This window comes from Salmo salar, chromosome 14 (genome assembly GCF_965601325.2).
Source record: "Salmo salar chromosome 14, fSalSal1, whole genome shotgun sequence".
Taxonomy (NCBI): Eukaryota; Metazoa; Chordata; class Actinopteri; order Salmoniformes; family Salmonidae; genus Salmo; species Salmo salar.
In genome coordinates, this window is record NC_138304.1 from 69,725,498 (window position 1) to 69,745,748 (window position 20,251).

At 40.9% G+C, this 20,251-nt stretch overlaps 1 protein-coding gene across 1 annotated transcript in view; it reads right to left on the bottom strand.

Moving 5' to 3' along the window:
• Position 1: 1 nt before the first annotated feature.
• The window catches only part of LOC106596609 (uncharacterized), a gene marked incomplete at its 3' end in the record, with an annotated part of 32,576 nt that continues 12,326 nt past the window's right edge, over positions 2 to 20,251 (bottom strand). Inside the window, exon 5 of the mRNA XM_014187881.3 lies at positions 2 to 19,507. Coding sequence (XP_014043356.3) covers positions 2 to 19,507 — 19,506 coding nt within the window. The remainder of the gene's footprint in view (positions 19,508 to 20,251) is intronic.

Here is a 20,251-nt window from a genome sequence, read left to right on the forward strand (position 1 = left end):
TCATGTCTGTCGTCATTTGTTCCAGATGTTCTTTCTCTTTCCTTTGGTCTTCCATGTGAGATTCTGTCTCCTCTCTCTGTCGCTGTGTCTCATTCCTCATTTGTTCCAGCTCCTCTCTCTCCTTTGTTAGCACATCCCGACTTTCTTCGATGTCTTGTTTCTCTCTTTCAATCTTGTCATTCATGAGTTCCAGTTCGTTCTGCTTTTGGTTGTTCTTTTCCATGAAACCCACCATTTCTTCTCTTTGTTTTTGAGTTTGGATAGCCAGTTCTTCAACCTTCCCCCTCTCCCGTCTTGTCTCATCCATGACCTGATTTATGTTTTCAGATCGTCTTTCTAACTCAGCTTTGATCTGATCCAGCTTTTCCTTCTCCACACGAATGTCTTGTTTGCTTTGTTCTATTTCCACCATTTGACCCTGGGTTTCAGACTTCATCAGCTCAAACTCATCTCTTTCTTTCATGGTCAATCCCTTCTTTCTCTCAAAGGCTTCTTTTTCCTTCTGTATCTCCTCCTTTACATCTTCAAGTTGTTGTCTTTCCCTCTTGAGCTTTTCCTTCCAGTCTTTTTCCATAGGATCGGTCTGTGCTTCTGCTTCAGCCTTCAAGCTCGTCAAGTCTTCCCTTTGTCTTTTCATCAGTTCAAGACTGATATCCAATTCCTCTTTCTCCTTACTGATCTTATCTTGCCTCTCTTCCAACTGATCTTTCTCTTTCAGTACTTCATCCTTCCTGTCTTTCACTTCCTTCTTCTCTCTATCTAGTTCTTCACGCATTTTTTCCAACTCAAGCAATTTTGCATTCAGCTGGTCCTTTTCACTGTCAATTACATCTCTAAGTCTTTTGATTTCATGACTTTCCTGCTTCAAGTTGTCCACCTTCCTTCCTATTTCTTCCCGCATTCTATCCTCTTCGTCTTTGAGTCTAGCCATCTTGTTTTCCATGTTCTCCTTTTCTCTCACCATTTCTGCCTCTTTCAATCTCAGTTCACCTATTGAGCTTTCTATCATTTCCTTGTCATTATCCATCTCTAGCAACTGTTTTTTCATGTCCGTCGTCATTTGTTCCAGATGTTCTTTCTCATTCCTTTGGTCTTCCACCTGAGATTCTGTCTCCTCTCTCTGTCGCTGTGTCTCATTCCTCATTTGTTCCAGCTCCTCTCTCTCCTTTGTTAGCACATCCCGACTTTCTTCGATGTCTTGTTTCTCTCTTTCAATCTTGTTATTCATGAGTTCCAGTTCGTTCTGCTTTTGGTTGTTCTTTTCCATGAAACCCACCATTTCTTCTCTTTGTTTTTGAGTTTGGATAGCCAGTTCTTCAACCTTCTCCCTCTCCCGTCTTGTCTCATCCATGACCTGATTTATGTTTTCAGATCGTCTTTCTAACTCAGCTTTGATCTGATCCAGCTTTTCCTTCTCCACACGAATGTCTTGTTTGCTTTGTTCTATTTCCAACCTTTGACCCTGGGTTTCAGACTTCATCAGCTCAAACTCATCTCTTTCTTTCATGGTCAATCCCTTCTTTCTCTCAAAGGCTTCTTTTTCCTTCTGTATCTCCTCCTTTACATCTTCAAGTTGTTGTCTTTCCCTCGTGAGCTTTTCCTTCCAGTCTTTTTCCATAGGCTCGGTCTGTGCTTCTGCTTCAGCCTTCAAGCTCGTCAAGTCTTCCCTTTGTCTTTTCATCAGTTCAAGACTGATATCCAATTCCTCTTTCTCCTTACTGATCTTATCTTGCCTCTCTTCCAACTGATCTTTTTCTTTCAGTACTTCATCCTTCCTGTCTTTCACTTCCTTCTTCTCTCTATCTAGTTCTTCACGCATTTTTTCCAACTCAAGCAATTTTGCATTCAGCTGGTCCTTTTCACTGTCAATTACATCTCTAAGTCTTTTGATTTCATGACTTTCCTGCTTCAAGTTGTCCACCTTCCTTCCTATTTCTTCCCGCATTCTATCCTCTTCGTCTTTGAGTCTAGCCATCTTATTTTCCATGTTCTCCTTTTCTCTCACCATTTCTGCCTCTTTCAATCTCAGTTCACCTATTGAGCTTTCTATCATTTCCTTGTCATTATCCATCTCTAGCAACTGTTTTTTCATGTCCGTCGTCATTTGTTCCAGATGTTCTTTCTCTTTCCTTTGGTCTTCCATGTGATATTCTGTCTCCTCTCTCTGTCGCTGTGTCTCATTCCTCATTTGTTCCAGCTCCTCTCTCTCCTTTGTTAGCACATCCCGACTTTCTTCGATGTCTTGTTTCTCTCTTTCAATCTTGTCATTCATGAGTTCCAGTTCGTTCTGCTTTTGTTTGATCTTTTCCATGAAACCCACCATTTCTTCTCTTTGTTTTTGAGTTTGGATAGCCAGTTCTTCAACCTTCCCCCTCTCCCGTCTTGTCTCATCCATGACCTGATTTATGTTTTCAGATCGCCTTTCTAACTCAGCTTTGATCTGATCCAGCTTTTCCTTCTCCACACGAATGTCTTGTTTGTTTTGTTCTATTTCCTCCAATTGTCCCTGGGTTTCAGACTTCATCAGCTCAAACTCATCTCTTTCTTTCATAGTCAATCCCGTCTTTCTCTCAAAGGCTTCTTTTTCCTTCTGTATCTCCTCCTTTACATCTTCAAGTTGTTGTCTTTCCCTCGTGAGCTTTTCCTTCCAGTCTTTTTCCATAGGCTCGGTCTGTGCTTCTGCTTCAGCCTTCAAGCTCGTCAAGTCTTCCCTTTGTCTTTTCATCAGTTCAAGACTGATATCCAATTCCTCTTTCTCCTTACTGATCTTATCTCGCCTCTCTTCCAACTGATCTTTCTCTTTCAGTACTTCATCCTTCCTGTCTTTCACTTCCTTCTTCTCTCTATCTAGTTCTTCACGCATTTTTTCCAACTCAAGCAATTTTGTATTCAGCTGGTCCTTTTCACTGTCAATTTCATCTCTAAGTCTTTTGATTTCATGACTTTCCTGCTTCAAGTTGTCCACCTTCCTTCCTATTTCTTTCCGCATTCTATCCTCTTCGTCTTTGAGTCTAGCCATCTTGTTTTCCATGTTCTCCTTTTCTCTCACCATTTCTGCCTCTTTCAATCTCAGTTCACCCATTGAGCTTTCTATCATTCCCTTGTCATTATCCATCTCTAGCAACTGTTTTTTCATGTCTGTCGTCATTTGTTCCAGATGTTCTTTCTCTTTCCTTTGGTCTTCCATGTGAGATTCTGTCTCCTCTCTCTGTCGCTGTGTCTCATTCCTCATTTGTTCCAGCTCCTCTCTCTCCTTTGTTAGCACATCCCGACTTTCTTCGATGTCTTGTTTCTCTCTTTCAATCTTGTTATTCATGAGTTCCAGTTCGTTCTGCTTTTGGTTGTTCTTTTCCATGAAACCCACCATTTCTTCTCTTTGTTTTTGAGTTTGGATAGCCAGTTCTTCAACCTTCCCCCTCTCCCGTCTTGTCTCATCCATGACCTGATTTATGTTTTCAGATCGTCTTTCTAACTCAGCTTTGATCTGATCCAGCTTTTCCTTCTCCACACGAATGTCTTGTTTGCTTTGTTCTATTTCCACCATTTGACCCTGGGTTTCAGACTTCATCAGCTCAAACTCATCTCTTTCTTTCATGGTCAATCCCTTCTTTCTCTCAAAGGCTTCTTTTTCCTTCTGTATCTCCTCCTTTACATCTTCAAGTTGTTGTCTTTCCCTCGTGAGCTTTTCCTTCCAGTCTTTTTCCATAGGATCGGTCTGTGCTTCTGCTTCAGCCTTCAAGCTCGTCAAGTCTTCCCTTTGTCTTTTCATCAGTTCAAGACTGATATCCAATTCCTCTTTCTCCTTACTGATCTTATCTTGCCTCTCTTCCAACTGATCTTTCTCTTTCAGTACTTCATCCTTCCTGTCTTTCACTTCCTTCTTCTCTCTATCTAGTTCTTCACGCATTTTTTCCAACTCAAGCAATTTTGCATTCAGCTGGTCCTTTTCACTGTCAATTACATCTCTAAGTCTTTTGATTTCATGACTTTCCTGCTTCAAGTTGTCCACCTTCCTTCCTATTTCTTCCCGCATTCTATCCTCTTCGTCTTTGAGTCTAGCCATCTTGTTTTCCATGTTCTCCTTTTCTCTCACCATTTCTGCCTCTTTCAATCTCAGTTCACCTATTGAGCTTTCTATCATTTCCTTGTCATTATCCATCTCTAGCAACTGTTTTTTCATGTCCGTCGTCATTTGTTCCAGATGTTCTTTCTCTTTCCTTTGGTCTTCCACCTGAGATTCTGTCTCCTCTCTCTGTCGCTGTGTCTCATTCCTCATTTGTTCCAGCTCCTCTCTCTCCTTTGTTAGCACATCCCAACTTTCTTCGATGTCTTGTTTCTCTCTTTCAATCTTGTTATTCATGAGTTCCAGTTCGTTGTGCTTTTGGTTGTTCTTTTCCATGAAACCCACCATTTCTTCTCTTTGTTTTTGAGTTTGGATAGCCAGTTCTTCAACCTTCCCCCTCTCCCGTCTTGTCTCATCCATGACCTGATTTATGTTTTCAGATCGTCTTTCTAACTCAGCTTTGATCTGATCCAGCTTTTCCTTCTCCACACGAATGTCTTGTTTGTTTTGTTCTATTTCCTCCAATTGTCCCTGGGTTTCAGACTTCATCAGCTCAAACTCATCTCTTTCTTTCATGGTCAATCCCTTCTTTCTCTCAAAGGCTTCTTTTTCCTTCTGTATCTCCTCCTTTACATCTTCAAGTTGTTGTCTTTCCCTCGTGAGCTTTTCCTTCCAGTCTTTTTCCATAGGCTCGGTCTGTGCTTCTGCTTCAGCCTTCAAGCTCGTCAAGTCTTCCCTTTGTCTTTTCATCAGTTCAAGACTGATATCCAATTCCTCTTTCTCCTTACTGATCTTATCTCGCCTCTCTTCCAACTGATCTTTCTCTTTCAGTACTTCATCCTTCCTGTCTTTCACTTCCTTCTTCTCTCTATCTAGTTCTTCATGCATTTTTTCCAACTCAAGCAATTTTGCATTCAGCTGGTCCTTTTCACTGTCAGTTTCATTTCGAAGTCTTTTGATTTCATGACTTTCCTTCTTCAAGTTGTCCATCTTCCTTCCTATTTCTTCCCACATTCTATCCTCTTCGACTTTGAGTCTAGCCATCTTATTTTCCATGTTCTCCTTTTCTCTCACCATTTCTGCCTCTTTCAATCTCAGTTCACCCATTGAGCTTTCTATCATTTCCTTGTCATTATCCATCTCTAGCAACTGTTTTTTCATGTCCGTCATCATTTGTTCGAGATGTTCTTTCTCTTTCCTTTGGTCTTCCATGTGAGATTCTGTCTCCTCTCTCTGTCGCTGTGTCTCATTCCTCATTTGTTCCAGCTCCTCTCTCTCCTTTGTTAGCACATCCCGACTTTCTTCGATGTCTTGTTTCTCTCTTTCAATCTTGTCATTCATGAGTTCCAGTTCATTCTGCTTTTGTTTGTTATTTTCCATGAAACCCACCATTTCTTCTCTTTGTTTTTGAGTTTGGATAGCCAGTTCTTCAACCTTCCTCCTCTCCCGTCTTGTCTCATCCATTACCTGATTTATGTTTTCAGATCGTCTTTCTAACTCAGCTTTGATCTGATCCAGCTTTTCCTTCTCCACACGAATGTCTTGTTTGCTTTGTTCTATTTCCTCCAATTGTCCCTGGGTTTCAGACTTCATCAGCTCAAACTCATCTCTTTCTTTCATGGTCAATCCCTTCTTTCTCTCAAAGGCTTCTTTTTCCTTCTGTATCTCCTCCTTTACATCTACAAGTTGTTGTCTTTCCCTCGTGAGCTTTTCCTTCCAGTCTTTTTCCATAGGCTCGGTCTGTGCTTCTGCTTCAGCCTTCAAGCTCGTCAAGTCTTCCCTTTGTCTTTTCATCAGTTCAAGACTGATATCCAATTCCTCTTTCTCCTTACTGATCTTATCTTGCCTCTCTTCCAACTGATCTTTCTCTTTCAGTACTTCATCCTTCCTGTCTTTCACTTCCTTCTTCTCTCTATCTAGTTCTTCACGCATTTTTTCCAACTCAAGCAATTTTGCATTCAGCTGGTCCTTTTCACTGTCAATTTCATCTCTAAGTCTTTTGATTTCATGACTTTCCTGCTTCAAGTTGTCCATCTTCCTTCCTATTTCTTCCCGCATTCCATCCTCTTCGTCTTTGAGTCTAGCCATCTTGTTTTCCATGTTCTCCTTTTCTCTCACCATTTCTGCCTCTTTCAATCTCAGTTCACCCATTGAGCTTTCTATCATTTCCTTGTCATTATCCATCTCTAGCAACTGTTTTTTCATGTCCGTCGTCATTTGTTCCAGATGTTCTTTCTCTTTCCTTTGGTCTTCCATGTGAGATTCTGTCTCCTCTCTCTGTCGCTGTGTCTCATTCCTCATTTGTTCCAGCTCCTCTCTCTCCTTTGTTAGCACATCCCGACTTTCTTCGATGTCTTGTTTCTCTCTTTCAATCTTGTTATTCATGAGTTCCAGTTCGTTCTGCTTTTGGTTGTTCTTTTCCATGAAACCCACCATTTCTTCTCTTTGTTTTTGAGTTTGGATAGCCAGTTCTTCAACCTTCCTCCTCTCCCGTCTTGTCTCATCCATGACCTGATTTATGTTTTCAGATCGTCTTTCTAACTCAGCTTTGATCTGATCCAGCTTTTCCTTCTCCACACGAATGTCTTGTTTGCTTTGTTCTATTTCCAACCTTTGACCCTGGGTTTCAGACTTCATCAGCTCAAACTCATCTCTTTCTTTCATGGTCAATCCCTTCTTTCTCTCAAAGGCTTCTTTTTCCTTCTGTATCTCCTCCTTTACATCTTCAAGTTGTTGTCTTTCCCTCGTGAGCTTTTCCTTCCAGTCTTTTTCCATAGGCTCGGTCTGTGCTTCTGCTTCAGCCTTCAAGCTCGTCAAGTCTTCCCTTTGTCTTTTCATCAGTTCAAGACTGATATCCAATTCCTCTTTCTCCTTACTGATCTTATCTTGCCTCTCTTCCAACTGATCTTTTTCTTTCAGTACTTCATCCTTCCTGTCTTTCACTTCCTTCTTCTCTCTATCTAGTTCTTCACGCATTTTTTCCAACTCAAGCAATTTTGCATTCAGCTGGTCCTTTTCACTGTCAATTACATCTCTAAGTCTTTTGATTTCATGACTTTCCTGCTTCAAGTTGTCCACCTTCCTTCCTATTTCTTCCCGCATTCTATCCTCTTCGACTTTGAGTCTAGCCATCTTGTTTTCCATGTTCTCCTTTTCTCTCACCATTTCTGCCTCTTTCAATCTCAGTTCACCTATTGAGCTTTCTATCATTTCCTTGTCATTATCCATCTCTAGCAACTGTTTTTTCATGTCCGTCGTCATTTGTTCCAGATGTTCTTTCTCTTTCCTTTGGTCTTCCATGTGATATTCTGTCTCCTCTCTCTGTCGCTGTGTCTCATTCCTCATTTGTTCCAGCTCCTCTCTCTCCTTTGTTAGCACATCCCGACTTTCTTCGATGTCTTGTTTCTCTCTTTCAATCTTGTCATTCATGAGTTCCAGTTCGTTCTGCTTTTGTTTGATCTTTTCCATGAAACCCACCATTTCTTCTCTTTGTTTTTGAGTTTGGATAGCCAGTTCTTCAACCTTCCCCCTCTCCCGTCTTGTCTCATCCATGACCTGATTTATGTTTTCAGATCGCCTTTCTAACTCAGCTTTGATCTGATCCAGCTTTTCCTTCTCCACACGAATGTCTTGTTTGTTTTGTTCTATTTCCTCCAATTGTCCCTGGGTTTCAGACTTCATCAGCTCAAACTCATCTCTTTCTTTCATAGTCAATCCCGTCTTTCTCTCAAAGGCTTCTTTTTCCTTCTGTATCTCCTCCTTTACATCTTCAAGTTGTTGTCTTTCCCTCGTGAGCTTTTCCTTCCAGTCTTTTTCCATAGGCTCGGTCTGTGCTTCTGCTTCAGCCTTCAAGCTCGTCAAGTCTTCCCTTTGTCTTTTCATCAGTTCAAGACTGATATCCAATTCCTCTTTCTCCTTACTGATCTTATCTCGCCTCTCTTCCAACTGATCTTTCTCTTTCAGTACTTCATCCTTCCTGTCTTTCACTTCCTTCTTCTCTCTATCTAGTTCTTCACGCATTTTTTCCAACTCAAGCAATTTTGTATTCAGCTGGTCCTTTTCACTGTCAATTTCATCTCTAAGTCTTTTGATTTCATGACTTTCCTGCTTCAAGTTGTCCACCTTCCTTCCTATTTCTTCCCGCATTCTATCCTCTTCGTCTTTGAGTCTAGCCATCTTGTTTTCCATGTTCTCCTTTTCTCTCACCATTTCTGCCTCTTTCAATCTCAGTTCACCCATTGAGCTTTCTATCATTCCCTTGTCATTATCCATCTCTAGCAACTGTTTTTTCATGTCTGTCGTCATTTGTTCCAGATGTTCTTTCTCTTTCCTTTGGTCTTCCATGTGAGATTCTGTCTCCTCTCTCTGTCGCTGTGTCTCATTCCTCATTTGTTCCAGCTCCTCTCTCTCCTTTGTTAGCACATCCCGACTTTCTTCGATGTCTTGTTTCTCTCTTTCAATCTTGTTATTCATGAGTTCCAGTTCGTTGTGCTTTTGGTTGTTCTTTTCCATGAAACCCACCATTTCTTCTCTTTGTTTTTGAGTTTGGATAGCCAGTTCTTCAACCTTCCCCCTCTCCCGTCTTGTCTCATCCATGACCTGATTTATGTTTTCAGATCGTCTTTCTAACTCAGCTTTGATCTGATCCAGCTTTTCCTTCTCCACACGAATGTCTTGTTTGCTTTGTTCTATTTCCACCATTTGACCCTGGGTTTCAGACTTCATCAGCTCAAACTCATCTCTTTCTTTCATGGTCAATCCCTTCTTTCTCTCAAAGGCTTCTTTTTCCTTCTGTATCTCCTCCTTTACATCTTCAAGTTGTTGTCTTTCCCTCGTGAGCTTTTCCTTCCAGTCTTTTTCCATAGGATCGGTCTGTGCTTCTGCTTCAGCCTTCAAGCTCGTCAAGTCTTCCCTTTGTCTTTTCATCAGTTCAAGACTGATATCCAATTCCTCTTTCTCCTTACTGATCTTATCTTGCCTCTCTTCCAACTGATCTTTCTCTTTCAGTACTTCATCCTTCCTGTCTTTCACTTCCTTCTTCTCTCTATCTAGTTCTTCACGCATTTTTTCCAACTCAAGCAATTTTGCATTCAGCTGGTCCTTTTCACTGTCAATTACATCTCTAAGTCTTTTGATTTCATGACTTTCCTGCTTCAAGTTGTCCACCTTCCTTCCTATTTCTTCCCGCATTCTATCCTCTTCGTCTTTGAGTCTAGCCATCTTGTTTTCCATGTTCTCCTTTTCTCTCACCATTTCTGCCTCTTTCAATCTCAGTTCACCTATTGAGCTTTCTATCATTTCCTTGTCATTATCCATCTCTAGCAACTGTTTTTTCATGTCCGTCGTCATTTGTTCCAGATGTTCTTTCTCTTTCCTTTGGTCTTCCACCTGAGATTCTGTCTCCTCTCTCTGTCGCTGTGTCTCATTCCTCATTTGTTCCAGCTCCTCTCTCTCCTTTGTTAGCACATCCCGACTTTCTTCGATGTCTTGTTTCTCTCTTTCAATCTTGTCATTCATGAGTTCCAGTTCGTTCTGCTTTTGTTTGATCTTTTCCATGAAACCCACCATTTCTTCTCTTTGTTTTTGAGTTTGGATAGCCAGTTCTTCAACCTTCCCCCTCTCCCGTCTTGTCTCATCCATGACCTGATTTATGTTTTCAGATCGCCTTTCTAACTCAGCTTTGATCTGATCCAGCTTTTCCTTCTCCACACGAATGTCTTGTTTGTTTTGTTCTATTTCCTCCAATTGTCCCTGGGTTTCAGACTTCATCAGCTCAAACTCATCTCTTTCTTTCATAGTCAATCCCGTCTTTCTCTCAAAGGCTTCTTTTTCCTTCTGTATCTCCTCCTTTACATCTTCAAGTTGTTGTCTTTCCCTCGTGAGCTTTTCCTTCCAGTCTTTTTCCATAGGCTCGGTCTGTGCTTCTGCTTCAGCCTTCAAGCTCGTCAAGTCTTCCCTTTGTCTTTTCATCAGTTCAAGACTGATATCCAATTCCTCTTTCTCCTTACTGATCTTATCTCGCCTCTCTTCCAACTGATCTTTCTCTTTCAGTACTTCATCCTTCCTGTCTTTCACTTCCTTCTTCTCTCTATCTAGTTCTTCACGCATTTTTTCCAACTCAAGCAATTTTGTATTCAGCTGGTCCTTTTCACTGTCAATTTCATCTCTAAGTCTTTTGATTTCATGACTTTCCTGCTTCAAGTTGTCCACCTTCCTTCCTATTTCTTCCCGCATTCTATCCTCTTCGTCTTTGAGTCTAGCCATCTTGTTTTCCATGTTCTCCTTTTCTCTCACCATTTCTGCCTCTTTCAATCTCAGTTCACCCATTGAGCTTTCTATCATTCCCTTGTCATTATCCATCTCTAGCAACTGTTTTTTCATGTCTGTCGTCATTTGTTCCAGATGTTCTTTCTCTTTCCTTTGGTCTTCCATGTGAGATTCTGTCTCCTCTCTCTGTCGCTGTGTCTCATTCCTCATTTGTTCCAGCTCCTCTCTCTCCTTTGTTAGCACATCCCGACTTTCTTCGATGTCTTGTTTCTCTCTTTCAATCTTGTTATTCATGAGTTCCAGTTCGTTCTGCTTTTGGTTGTTCTTTTCCATGAAACCCACCATTTCTTCTCTTTGTTTTTGAGTTTGGATAGCCAGTTCTTCAACCTTCCCCCTCTCCCGTCTTGTCTCATCCATGACCTGATTTATGTTTTCAGATCGTCTTTCTAACTCAGCTTTGATCTGATCCAGCTTTTCCTTCTCCACACGAATGTCTTGTTTGCTTTGTTCTATTTCCACCATTTGACCCTGGGTTTCAGACTTCATCAGCTCAAACTCATCTCTTTCTTTCATGGTCAATCCCTTCTTTCTCTCAAAGGCTTCTTTTTCCTTCTGTATCTCCTCCTTTACATCTTCAAGTTGTTGTCTTTCCCTCGTGAGCTTTTCCTTCCAGTCTTTTTCCATAGGATCGGTCTGTGCTTCTGCTTCAGCCTTCAAGCTCGTCAAGTCTTCCCTTTGTCTTTTCATCAGTTCAAGACTGATATCCAATTCCTCTTTCTCCTTACTGATCTTATCTTGCCTCTCTTCCAACTGATCTTTCTCTTTCAGTACTTCATCCTTCCTGTCTTTCACTTCCTTCTTCTCTCTATCTAGTTCTTCACGCATTTTTTCCAACTCAAGCAATTTTGCATTCAGCTGGTCCTTTTCACTGTCAATTACATCTCTAAGTCTTTTGATTTCATGACTTTCCTGCTTCAAGTTGTCCACCTTCCTTCCTATTTCTTCCCGCATTCTATCCTCTTCGTCTTTGAGTCTAGCCATCTTGTTTTCCATGTTCTCCTTTTCTCTCACCATTTCTGCCTCTTTCAATCTCAGTTCACCTATTGAGCTTTCTATCATTTCCTTGTCATTATCCATCTCTAGCAACTGTTTTTTCATGTCCGTCGTCATTTGTTCCAGATGTTCTTTCTCTTTCCTTTGGTCTTCCACCTGAGATTCTGTCTCCTCTCTCTGTCGCTGTGTCTCATTCCTCATTTGTTCCAGCTCCTCTCTCTCCTTTGTTAGCACATCCCAACTTTCTTCGATGTCTTGTTTCTCTCTTTCAATCTTGTTATTCATGAGTTCCAGTTCGTTGTGCTTTTGGTTGTTCTTTTCCATGAAACCCACCATTTCTTCTCTTTGTTTTTGAGTTTGGATAGCCAGTTCTTCAACCTTCCCCCTCTCCCGTCTTGTCTCATCCATGACCTGATTTATGTTTTCAGATCGTCTTTCTAACTCAGCTTTGATCTGATCCAGCTTTTCCTTCTCCACACGAATGTCTTGTTTGTTTTGTTCTATTTCCTCCAATTGTCCCTGGGTTTCAGACTTCATCAGCTCAAACTCATCTCTTTCTTTCATGGTCAATCCCTTCTTTCTCTCAAAGGCTTCTTTTTCCTTCTGTATCTCCTCCTTTACATCTTCAAGTTGTTGTCTTTCCCTCGTGAGCTTTTCCTTCCAGTCTTTTTCCATAGGCTCGGTCTGTGCTTCTGCTTCAGCCTTCAAGCTCGTCAAGTCTTCCCTTTGTCTTTTCATCAGTTCAAGACTGATATCCAATTCCTCTTTCTCCTTACTGATCTTATCTCGCCTCTCTTCCAACTGATCTTTCTCTTTCAGTACTTCATCCTTCCTGTCTTTCACTTCCTTCTTCTCTCTATCTAGTTCTTCACGCATTTTTTCCAACTCAAGCAATTTTGCATTCAGCTGGTCCTTTTCACTGTCAGTTTCATTTCGAAGTCTTTTGATTTCATGACTTTCCTGCTTCAAGTTGTCCATCTTCCTTCCTATTTCTTCCCACATTCTATCCTCTTCGACTTTGAGTCTAGCCATCTTATTTTCCATGTTCTCCTTTTCTCTCACCATTTCTGCCTCTTTCAATCTCAGTTCACCCATTGAGCTTTCTATCATTTCCTTGTCATTATCCATCTCTAGCAACTGTTTTTTCATGTCCGTCATCATTTGTTCGAGATGTTCTTTCTCTTTCCTTTGGTCTTCCATGTGAGATTCTGTCTCCTCTCTCTGTCGCTGTGTCTCATTCCTCATTTGTTCCAGCTCCTCTCTCTCCTTTGTTAGCACATCCCGACTTTCTTCGATGTCTTGTTTCTCTCTTTCAATCTTGTCATTCATGAGTTCCAGTTCATTCTGCTTTTGTTTGTTATTTTCCATGAAACCCACCATTTCTTCTCTTTGTTTTTGAGTTTGGATAGCCAGTTCTTCAACCTTCCTCCTCTCCCGTCTTGTCTCATCCATTACCTGATTTATGTTTTCAGATCGTCTTTCTAACTCAGCTTTGATCTGATCCAGCTTTTCCTTCTCCACACGAATGTCTTGTTTGCTTTGTTCTATTTCCTCCAATTGTCCCTGGGTTTCAGACTTCATCAGCTCAAACTCATCTCTTTCTTTCATGGTCAATCCCTTCTTTCTCTCAAAGGCTTCTTTTTCCTTCTGTATCTCCTCCTTTACATCTACAAGTTGTTGTCTTTCCCTCGTGAGCTTTTCCTTCCAGTCTTTTTCCATAGGCTCGGTCTGTGCTTCTGCTTCAGCCTTCAAGCTCGTCAAGTCTTCCCTTTGTCTTTTCATCAGTTCAAGACTGATATCCAATTCCTCTTTCTCCTTACTGATCTTATCTTGCCTCTCTTCCAACTGATCTTTCTCTTTCAGTACTTCATCCTTCCTGTCTTTCACTTCCTTCTTCTCTCTATCTAGTTCTTCACGCATTTTTTCCAACTCAAGCAATTTTGCATTCAGCTGGTCCTTTTCACTGTCAATTTCATCTCTAAGTCTTTTGATTTCATGACTTTCCTGCTTCAAGTTGTCCATCTTCCTTCCTATTTCTTCCCGCATTCCATCCTCTTCGTCTTTGAGTCTAGCCATCTTGTTTTCCATGTTCTCCTTTTCTCTCACCATTTCTGCCTCTTTCAATCTCAGTTCACCCATTGAGCTTTCTATCATTTCCTTGTCATTATCCATCTCTAGCAACTGTTTTTTCATGTCCGTCGTCATTTGTTCCAGATGTTCTTTCTCTTTCCTTTGGTCTTCCATGTGAGATTCTGTCTCCTCTCTCTGTCGCTGTGTCTCATTCCTCATTTGTTCCAGCTCCTCTCTCTCCTTTGTTAGCACATCCCGACTTTCTTCGATGTCTTGTTTCTCTCTTTCAATCTTGTTATTCATGAGTTCCAGTTCGTTCTGCTTTTGGTTGTTCTTTTCCATGAAACCCACCATTTCTTCTCTTTGTTTTTGAGTTTGGATAGCCAGTTCTTCAACCTTCCTCCTCTCCCGTCTTGTCTCATCCATGACCTGATTTATGTTTTCAGATCGTCTTTCTAACTCAGCTTTGATCTGATCCAGCTTTTCCTTCTCCACACGAATGTCTTGTTTGCTTTGTTCTATTTCCTGCAATTGTCCCTGGGTTTCAGACTTCATCAGCTCAAACTCATCTCTTTCTTTCATGGTCAATCCCTTCTTTCTCTCAAAGGCTTCTTTTTCCTTCTGTATCTCCTCCTTTACATCTACAAGTTGTTGTCTTTCCCTCGTGAGCTTTTCCTTCCAGTCTTTTTCCATAGGCTCGGTGTGTGCTTCTGCTTCAGCCTTCAAGCTCGTCAAGTCTTCCCTTTGTCTTTTCATCAGTTCAAGACTGATATCCAATTCCTCTTTCTCCTTACTGATCTTATCTTGCCTCTCTTCCAACTGATCTTTCTCTTTCAGTACTTCATCCTTCCTGTCTTTCACTTCCTTCTTCTCTCTATCTAGTTCTTCACGCATTTTTTCCAACTCAAGCAATTTTGCATTCAGCTGGTCCTTTTCACTGTCAATTTCATCTCTAAGTCTTTTGATTTCATGACTTTCCTGCTTCAAGTTGTCCATCTTCCTTCCTATTTCTTCCCGCATTCCATCCTCTTCGTCTTTGAGTCTAGCCATCTTGTTTTCCATGTTCTCCTTTTCTCTCACCATTTCTGCCTCTTTCAATCTCAGTTCCCCCATTGAGCTTTCTATCATTTCCTTGTCATTATCCATCTCTAGCAACTGTTTTTTCATGTCCGTCGTCATTTGTTCCAGATGTTCTTTCTCTTTCCTTTGGTCTTCCATGTGAGATTCTGTCTCCTCTCTCTGTCGCTGTGTCTCATTCCTCATTTGTTCCAGCTCCTCTCTCTCCTTTGTTAGCACATCCCGACTTTCTTCGATGTCTTGTTTCTCTCTTTCAATCTTGTTATTCATGAGTTCCAGTTCGTTCTGCTTTTGGTTGTTCTTTTCCATGAAACCCACCATTTCTTCTCTTTGTTTTTGAGTTTGGATAGCCAGTTCTTCAACCTTCCCCCTCTCCCGTCTTGTCTCATCCATGACCTGATTTATGTTTTCAGATCGTCTTTCTAACTCAGCTTTGATCTGATCCAGCTTTTCCTTCTCCACACGAATGTCTTGTTTGCTTTGTTCTATTTCCACCATTTGACCCTGGGTTTCAGACTTCATCAGCTCAAACACATCTCTTTCTTTCGTGGTCAATCCCTTCTTTCTCTCAAAGGCTTCTTTTTCCTTCTGTATCTCCTCCTTTACATCTTCAAGTTGTTGTCTTTCCCTCGTGAGCTTTTCCTTCCAGTCTTTTTCCATAGGCTCGGTCTGTGCTTCTGCTTCAGCCTTCAAGCTCGTCAAGTCTTCCCTTTGTCTTTTCATCAGTTCAAGACTGATATCCAATTCCTCTTTCTCCTTACTGATCTTATCTTGCCTCTCTTCCAACTGATCTTTCTCTTTCAGTACTTCATCCTTCCTGTCTTTCACTTCCTTCTTCTCTCTATCTAGTTCTTCACGCATTTTTTCCAACTCAAGCAATTTTGCATTCAGCTGGTCCTTTTCACTGTCAATTTCATCTCTAAGTCTTTTGATTTCATGACTTTCCTGCTTCAAGTTGTCCACCTTCCTTCCTATTTCTTCCCGCATTCTATCCTCTTCGTCTTTGAGTCTAGCCATCTTGTTTTCCATGTTCTCCTTTTCTCTCACCATTTCTGCCTCTTTCAATCTCAGTTCACCTATTGAGCTTTCTATCATTTCCTTGTCATTATCCATCTCTAGCAACTGTTTTTTCATGTCCGTCGTCATTTGTTCCAGATGTTCTTTCTCTTTCCTTTGGTCTTCCATGTGAGATTCTGTCTCCTCTCTCTGTCGCTGTGTCTCATTCCTCATTTGTTCCAGCTCCTCTCTCTCCTTTGTTAGCACATCCCGACTGTCTTCGATGTCTTGTTTCTCTCTTTCAATCTTGTCATTCATGAGTTCCAGTTCGTTCTGCTTTTGTTTGTTCATTTCCATGAAACCCACCATTTCTTCTCTTTGTTTTTGAGTTTGGATAGCCAGTTCTTCAACCTTCCCCCTCTCCCGTCTTGTCTCATCCATGACCTGATTTATGTTTTCAGATCGCCTTTCTAACTCAGCTTTGATCTGATCCAGCTTTTCCTTCTCCACACGAATGTCTTGTTTGCTTTCTTCTATTTCCTCCAATTGTCCCTGGGTTTCAGACTTCATCAGCTCAAACTCATCTCTTTCTTTCGTGGTCAATCCCTTCTTTCTCTCAAAGGCTTCTTTTTCCTTCTGTATCTCCTCCTTTACATCTTCAAGTTGTTGTCTTTCCCTCGTGAGCTTTTCCTTCCAGTCTTTTTCCATAGGCTCGGTCTGTGCTTCTGCTTCAGCCTTCAAGCTCGTCAAGTCTTCCCTTTGTCTTTTCATCAGTTCAAGACTTATATCCAATTCCTCTTTCTCCTTACTGATCTTATCTTGCCTCTCTTCCAACTGATCTTTCTCTTTCAGTACTTCATCCTTCCTGTCTTTCACTTCCTTCTTCTCTCTATCTAGTTCTTCACGCATTTTTTCCAACTCAAGCAATTTTGCATTCAGCTGGTCCTTTTCACTGTCAATTTCATCTCTAAGTCTTTTGATTTCATGACTTTCCTGCTTCAAGTTGTCCACCTTCCTTCCTATTTCTTCCCGCATTCTATCCTCTTCGTCTTTGAGTCTAGCCATCTTGTTTTCCATGTTCTCCTTTTCTCTCACCATTTCTGCCTCTTTCAATCTCAGTTCACCTATTGAGCTTTCTATCATTTCCTTGTCATTATCCATCTCTAGCAACTGTTTTTTCATGTCCGTCGTCATTTGTTCCAGATGTTCTTTCTCTTTCCTTTGGTCTTCCATGTGAGATTCTGTCTCCTCTCTCTGTCGCTGTGTCTCATTCCTCATTTGTTCCAGCTCCTCTCTCTCCTTTGTTAGCACATCCCGACTGTCTTCGATGTCTTGTTTCTCTCTTTCAATCTTGTCATTCATGAGTTCCAGTTCGTTCTGCTTTTGTTTGTTCATTTCCATGAAACCCACCATTTCTTCTCTTTGTTTTTGAGTTTGGATAGCCAGTTCTTCAACCTTCCCCCTCTCCCGTCTTGTCTCATCCATGACCTGATTTATGTTTTCAGATCGCCTTTCTAACTCAGCTTTGATCTGATCCAGCTTTTCCTTCTCCACACGAATGTCTTGTTTGCTTTCTTCTATTTCCTCCAATTGTCCCTGGGTTTCAGACTTCATCAGCTCAAACTCATCTCTTTCTTTCGTGGTCAATCCCTTCTTTCTCTCAAAGGCTTCTTTTTCCTTCTGTATCTCCTCCTTTACATCTTCAAGTTGTTGTCTTTCCCTCGTGAGCTTTTCCTTCCAGTCTTTTTCCATAGGCTCGGTCTGTGCTTCTGCTTCAGCCTTCAAGCTCGTCAAGTCTTCCCTTTGTCTTTTCATCAGTTCAAGACTTATATCCAATTCCTCTTTCTCCTTACTGATCTTATCTTGCCTCTCTTCCAACTGATCTTTCTCTTTCAGTACTTCATCCTTCCTGTCTTTCACTTCCTTCTTCTCTCTATCTAGTTCTTCACGCATTTTTTCCAACTCAAGCAATTTTGCATTCAGCTGGTGCTTTTCACTGTCAATTTCATCTCTAAGTCTTTTGATTTCATGACTTTCTTGCTTCAAGTTGTCCATCTTCCTTCCTATTTCTTCCCGCATTCCATCCTCTTCGTCTTTGAGTCTAGCCATCTTGTTTTCCATGTTCTCCTTTTCTCTCACCATTTCTGCCTCTTTCAATCTCAGTTCACCCATTGAGCTTTCTATCATTTCCTTGTCATTATCCATCTCTAGCAACTGTTTTTTCATGTCCGTCGTCATTTGTTCCAGATGTTCTTTCTCTTTCCTTTGGTCTTCCATGTGAGATTCTGTCTCCTCTCTCTGTCGCTGTGTCTCATTCCTCATTTGTTCCAGCTCCTCTCTCTCCTTTGTTAGCACATCCCGACTTTCTTCGATGTCTTGTTTCTCTCTTTCAATCTTGTCATTCATGAGTTCCAGTTCGTTCTGCTTTTGTTTGTTCATTTCCATTAAACCCACCATTTCTTCTCTTTGTTTTTGAGTTTGGATAGCCAGTTCTTCAACCTTCCCCCTCTCCCTTCTTGTGTCATCCATGAGCTGATTTATGTCTTCAGACCGTCTCTGTGTTTCAAGATTTTTCTGCTCTGTGTTCTTTCTCATCCTATTCATCTCGTTTGTTATACTCTCTTCTTCTTTTTTAAGCTCGACAATCATGTTTTCTACTTTTCTCATCTCACACTTTCTCTGCTTTAGCTCATCCATATTCTGCTCTATCATTTTCTTTTTTCTGTCCAACTCACATCTCTCTTGTTCCATCTCTGTCTTTGTCTGATTAATTAGAAATGTCTCTTTAATTTGCTCTTTTTCAATCTCTTCTCTCTGATTGTTTACCTTTGTTCTGAGTTTATTCAGATCTTCTCTCTCCTTTGATAGAATGTCTTGTTTGCTGTGTATTTCCTCTTTCTGTCTTTTTATTTCAGCTCTCATCAATTCTTCTTCTATTTTACTCCTCTTTGTCTCCTCCACCAAACAATCAATTTTGTTCTTTTGTTGTTGTATTTGGATAGAAATTTGTGATGCACTTACTTTCTCCCTTTTTGTGTCTTCTATGATCATATCTAGGTCATTGGACTTTCTCTGTAACTCCAGTTTCATTTGATCAAGCTTTTCTCTCTCAACTTGTACCTTAAGCTTCTCTTGTTCCATCTTCCCATTTTCTTTCTGCGTCTCAGATCTCATCAGCTCCAAGTCCTTTTTCTCTTTTTCCGAAATGTTCCTGTTTCTTATCATGTCCTCTTTTTCTTTTTGCGTCTCACTTTTCAGATATTCAAGTTCCTTTCTTTCTCTTTTCAGGCTTTCATCCCATTCGTCTTTGTCTTCTTTCCATCCCTCTATTTTAGCATTTAAGTTCAGCAGATCTTCATTCTCCTTCTTTGTCATTTCAAGGATGGCTTCCATCTCCTCCTTACGTTTCTCTATGTAAGCTTGCTCTACTGCTAATTTCTTTCTTTCCGCCACGGTAGCCATTTTGATGTTTCCCATTTCAATTTTCTCTTTGCTAAATTTAACTTGCGTTTGTTTAAACTTATCTTTTGCTTTTTTAAAGTCCTGCATCTTTTGTTTTTTATATTGCACTTCCCTTACGATTACCTGTCTTTTTCTTTGCATCTCTGCATCCATTTGCTTGAGATTTTCTTTTTTCTTTTCTATGTCCTCAATAATTTGTCTGTCCTCTTCTCGTTGTTTTGTGATCAGGTTTTCCATCTCAGCCTTTTCCTTCTCAAACTCGGCTTTTGACTTTTCCAGGTCATACTTCTCTCTCATAATCCTTTTCTCTCTGCGTTCCAAGTCTCTTCTTTCTTTTTCAATGGCGGTTCTTAGCTCTTGTGACTCAAATGGTATCTCAGTTGTCATATCAAGATATGTTTTTTCTGTTTCATCCTGTGGTCTCTGGACCATGGCCTTCATCATTGGCATTTCCTTTTTCATTCCGTTATTTTCCTCTTTCTGTCTGTCAAGCTCAGCTTTCATAGACTCCATCATATCCTTTCCAAAGCAGAACATTGATTTGAGCTTAGAAACTTGCCTTCTGGGCACTTTACATAGAAACTACATTATGTCTTAATGAATCAATTTCACAATTTGACATTCACCCTGTGGATAACTGTAATGAGGATGGAGAGCTCCATATACATAGTTACTTAAAGTTACTTCTCTGATTCATTTTGAAATATACATTGAACAAAAATATAAAAGCAACATGCAACAATTTCAGTTCAGTTCATATAAGGAAATTAGTCAATTTAAATAAATTCATTAGGTTCTAATCTATGGATTTCACATGACTGGGAATACTGATTTGCATCTGTTGGTCAAAGATACCTTAAAAAAGTAGGGGTGTGGATCAGAAAACCAGTCAGTATCTGGTGTGACCACGATTTGCCTCATGCAGCGCGACACATCTCCTTCACATAGAGTTGATCAGGCTGTTGATTGTGGCCTGTGGAATGTTGTCCCACTCGTCCTTAATGGCTGTGCAAAGTTTCTGGATATTAGCGTAAACTGGAAAACGCTGTTGTACACGTCGATCCAGAGCATCCCAAACATGCTCAATGGGTGACATGTCTTGTGAGTATGCAGGCCATGGAAGAACTGGGACATTTTCAACTTCCAGGATTTTTTTTACAGATCCTTGCGACATGGGGCCGTGCATTATCATGCTGAAATATGAGGTGATGGTGGCGGATGAATGGCATGACAATGGGCCTCGGGATTTCGGCACGGTATCTC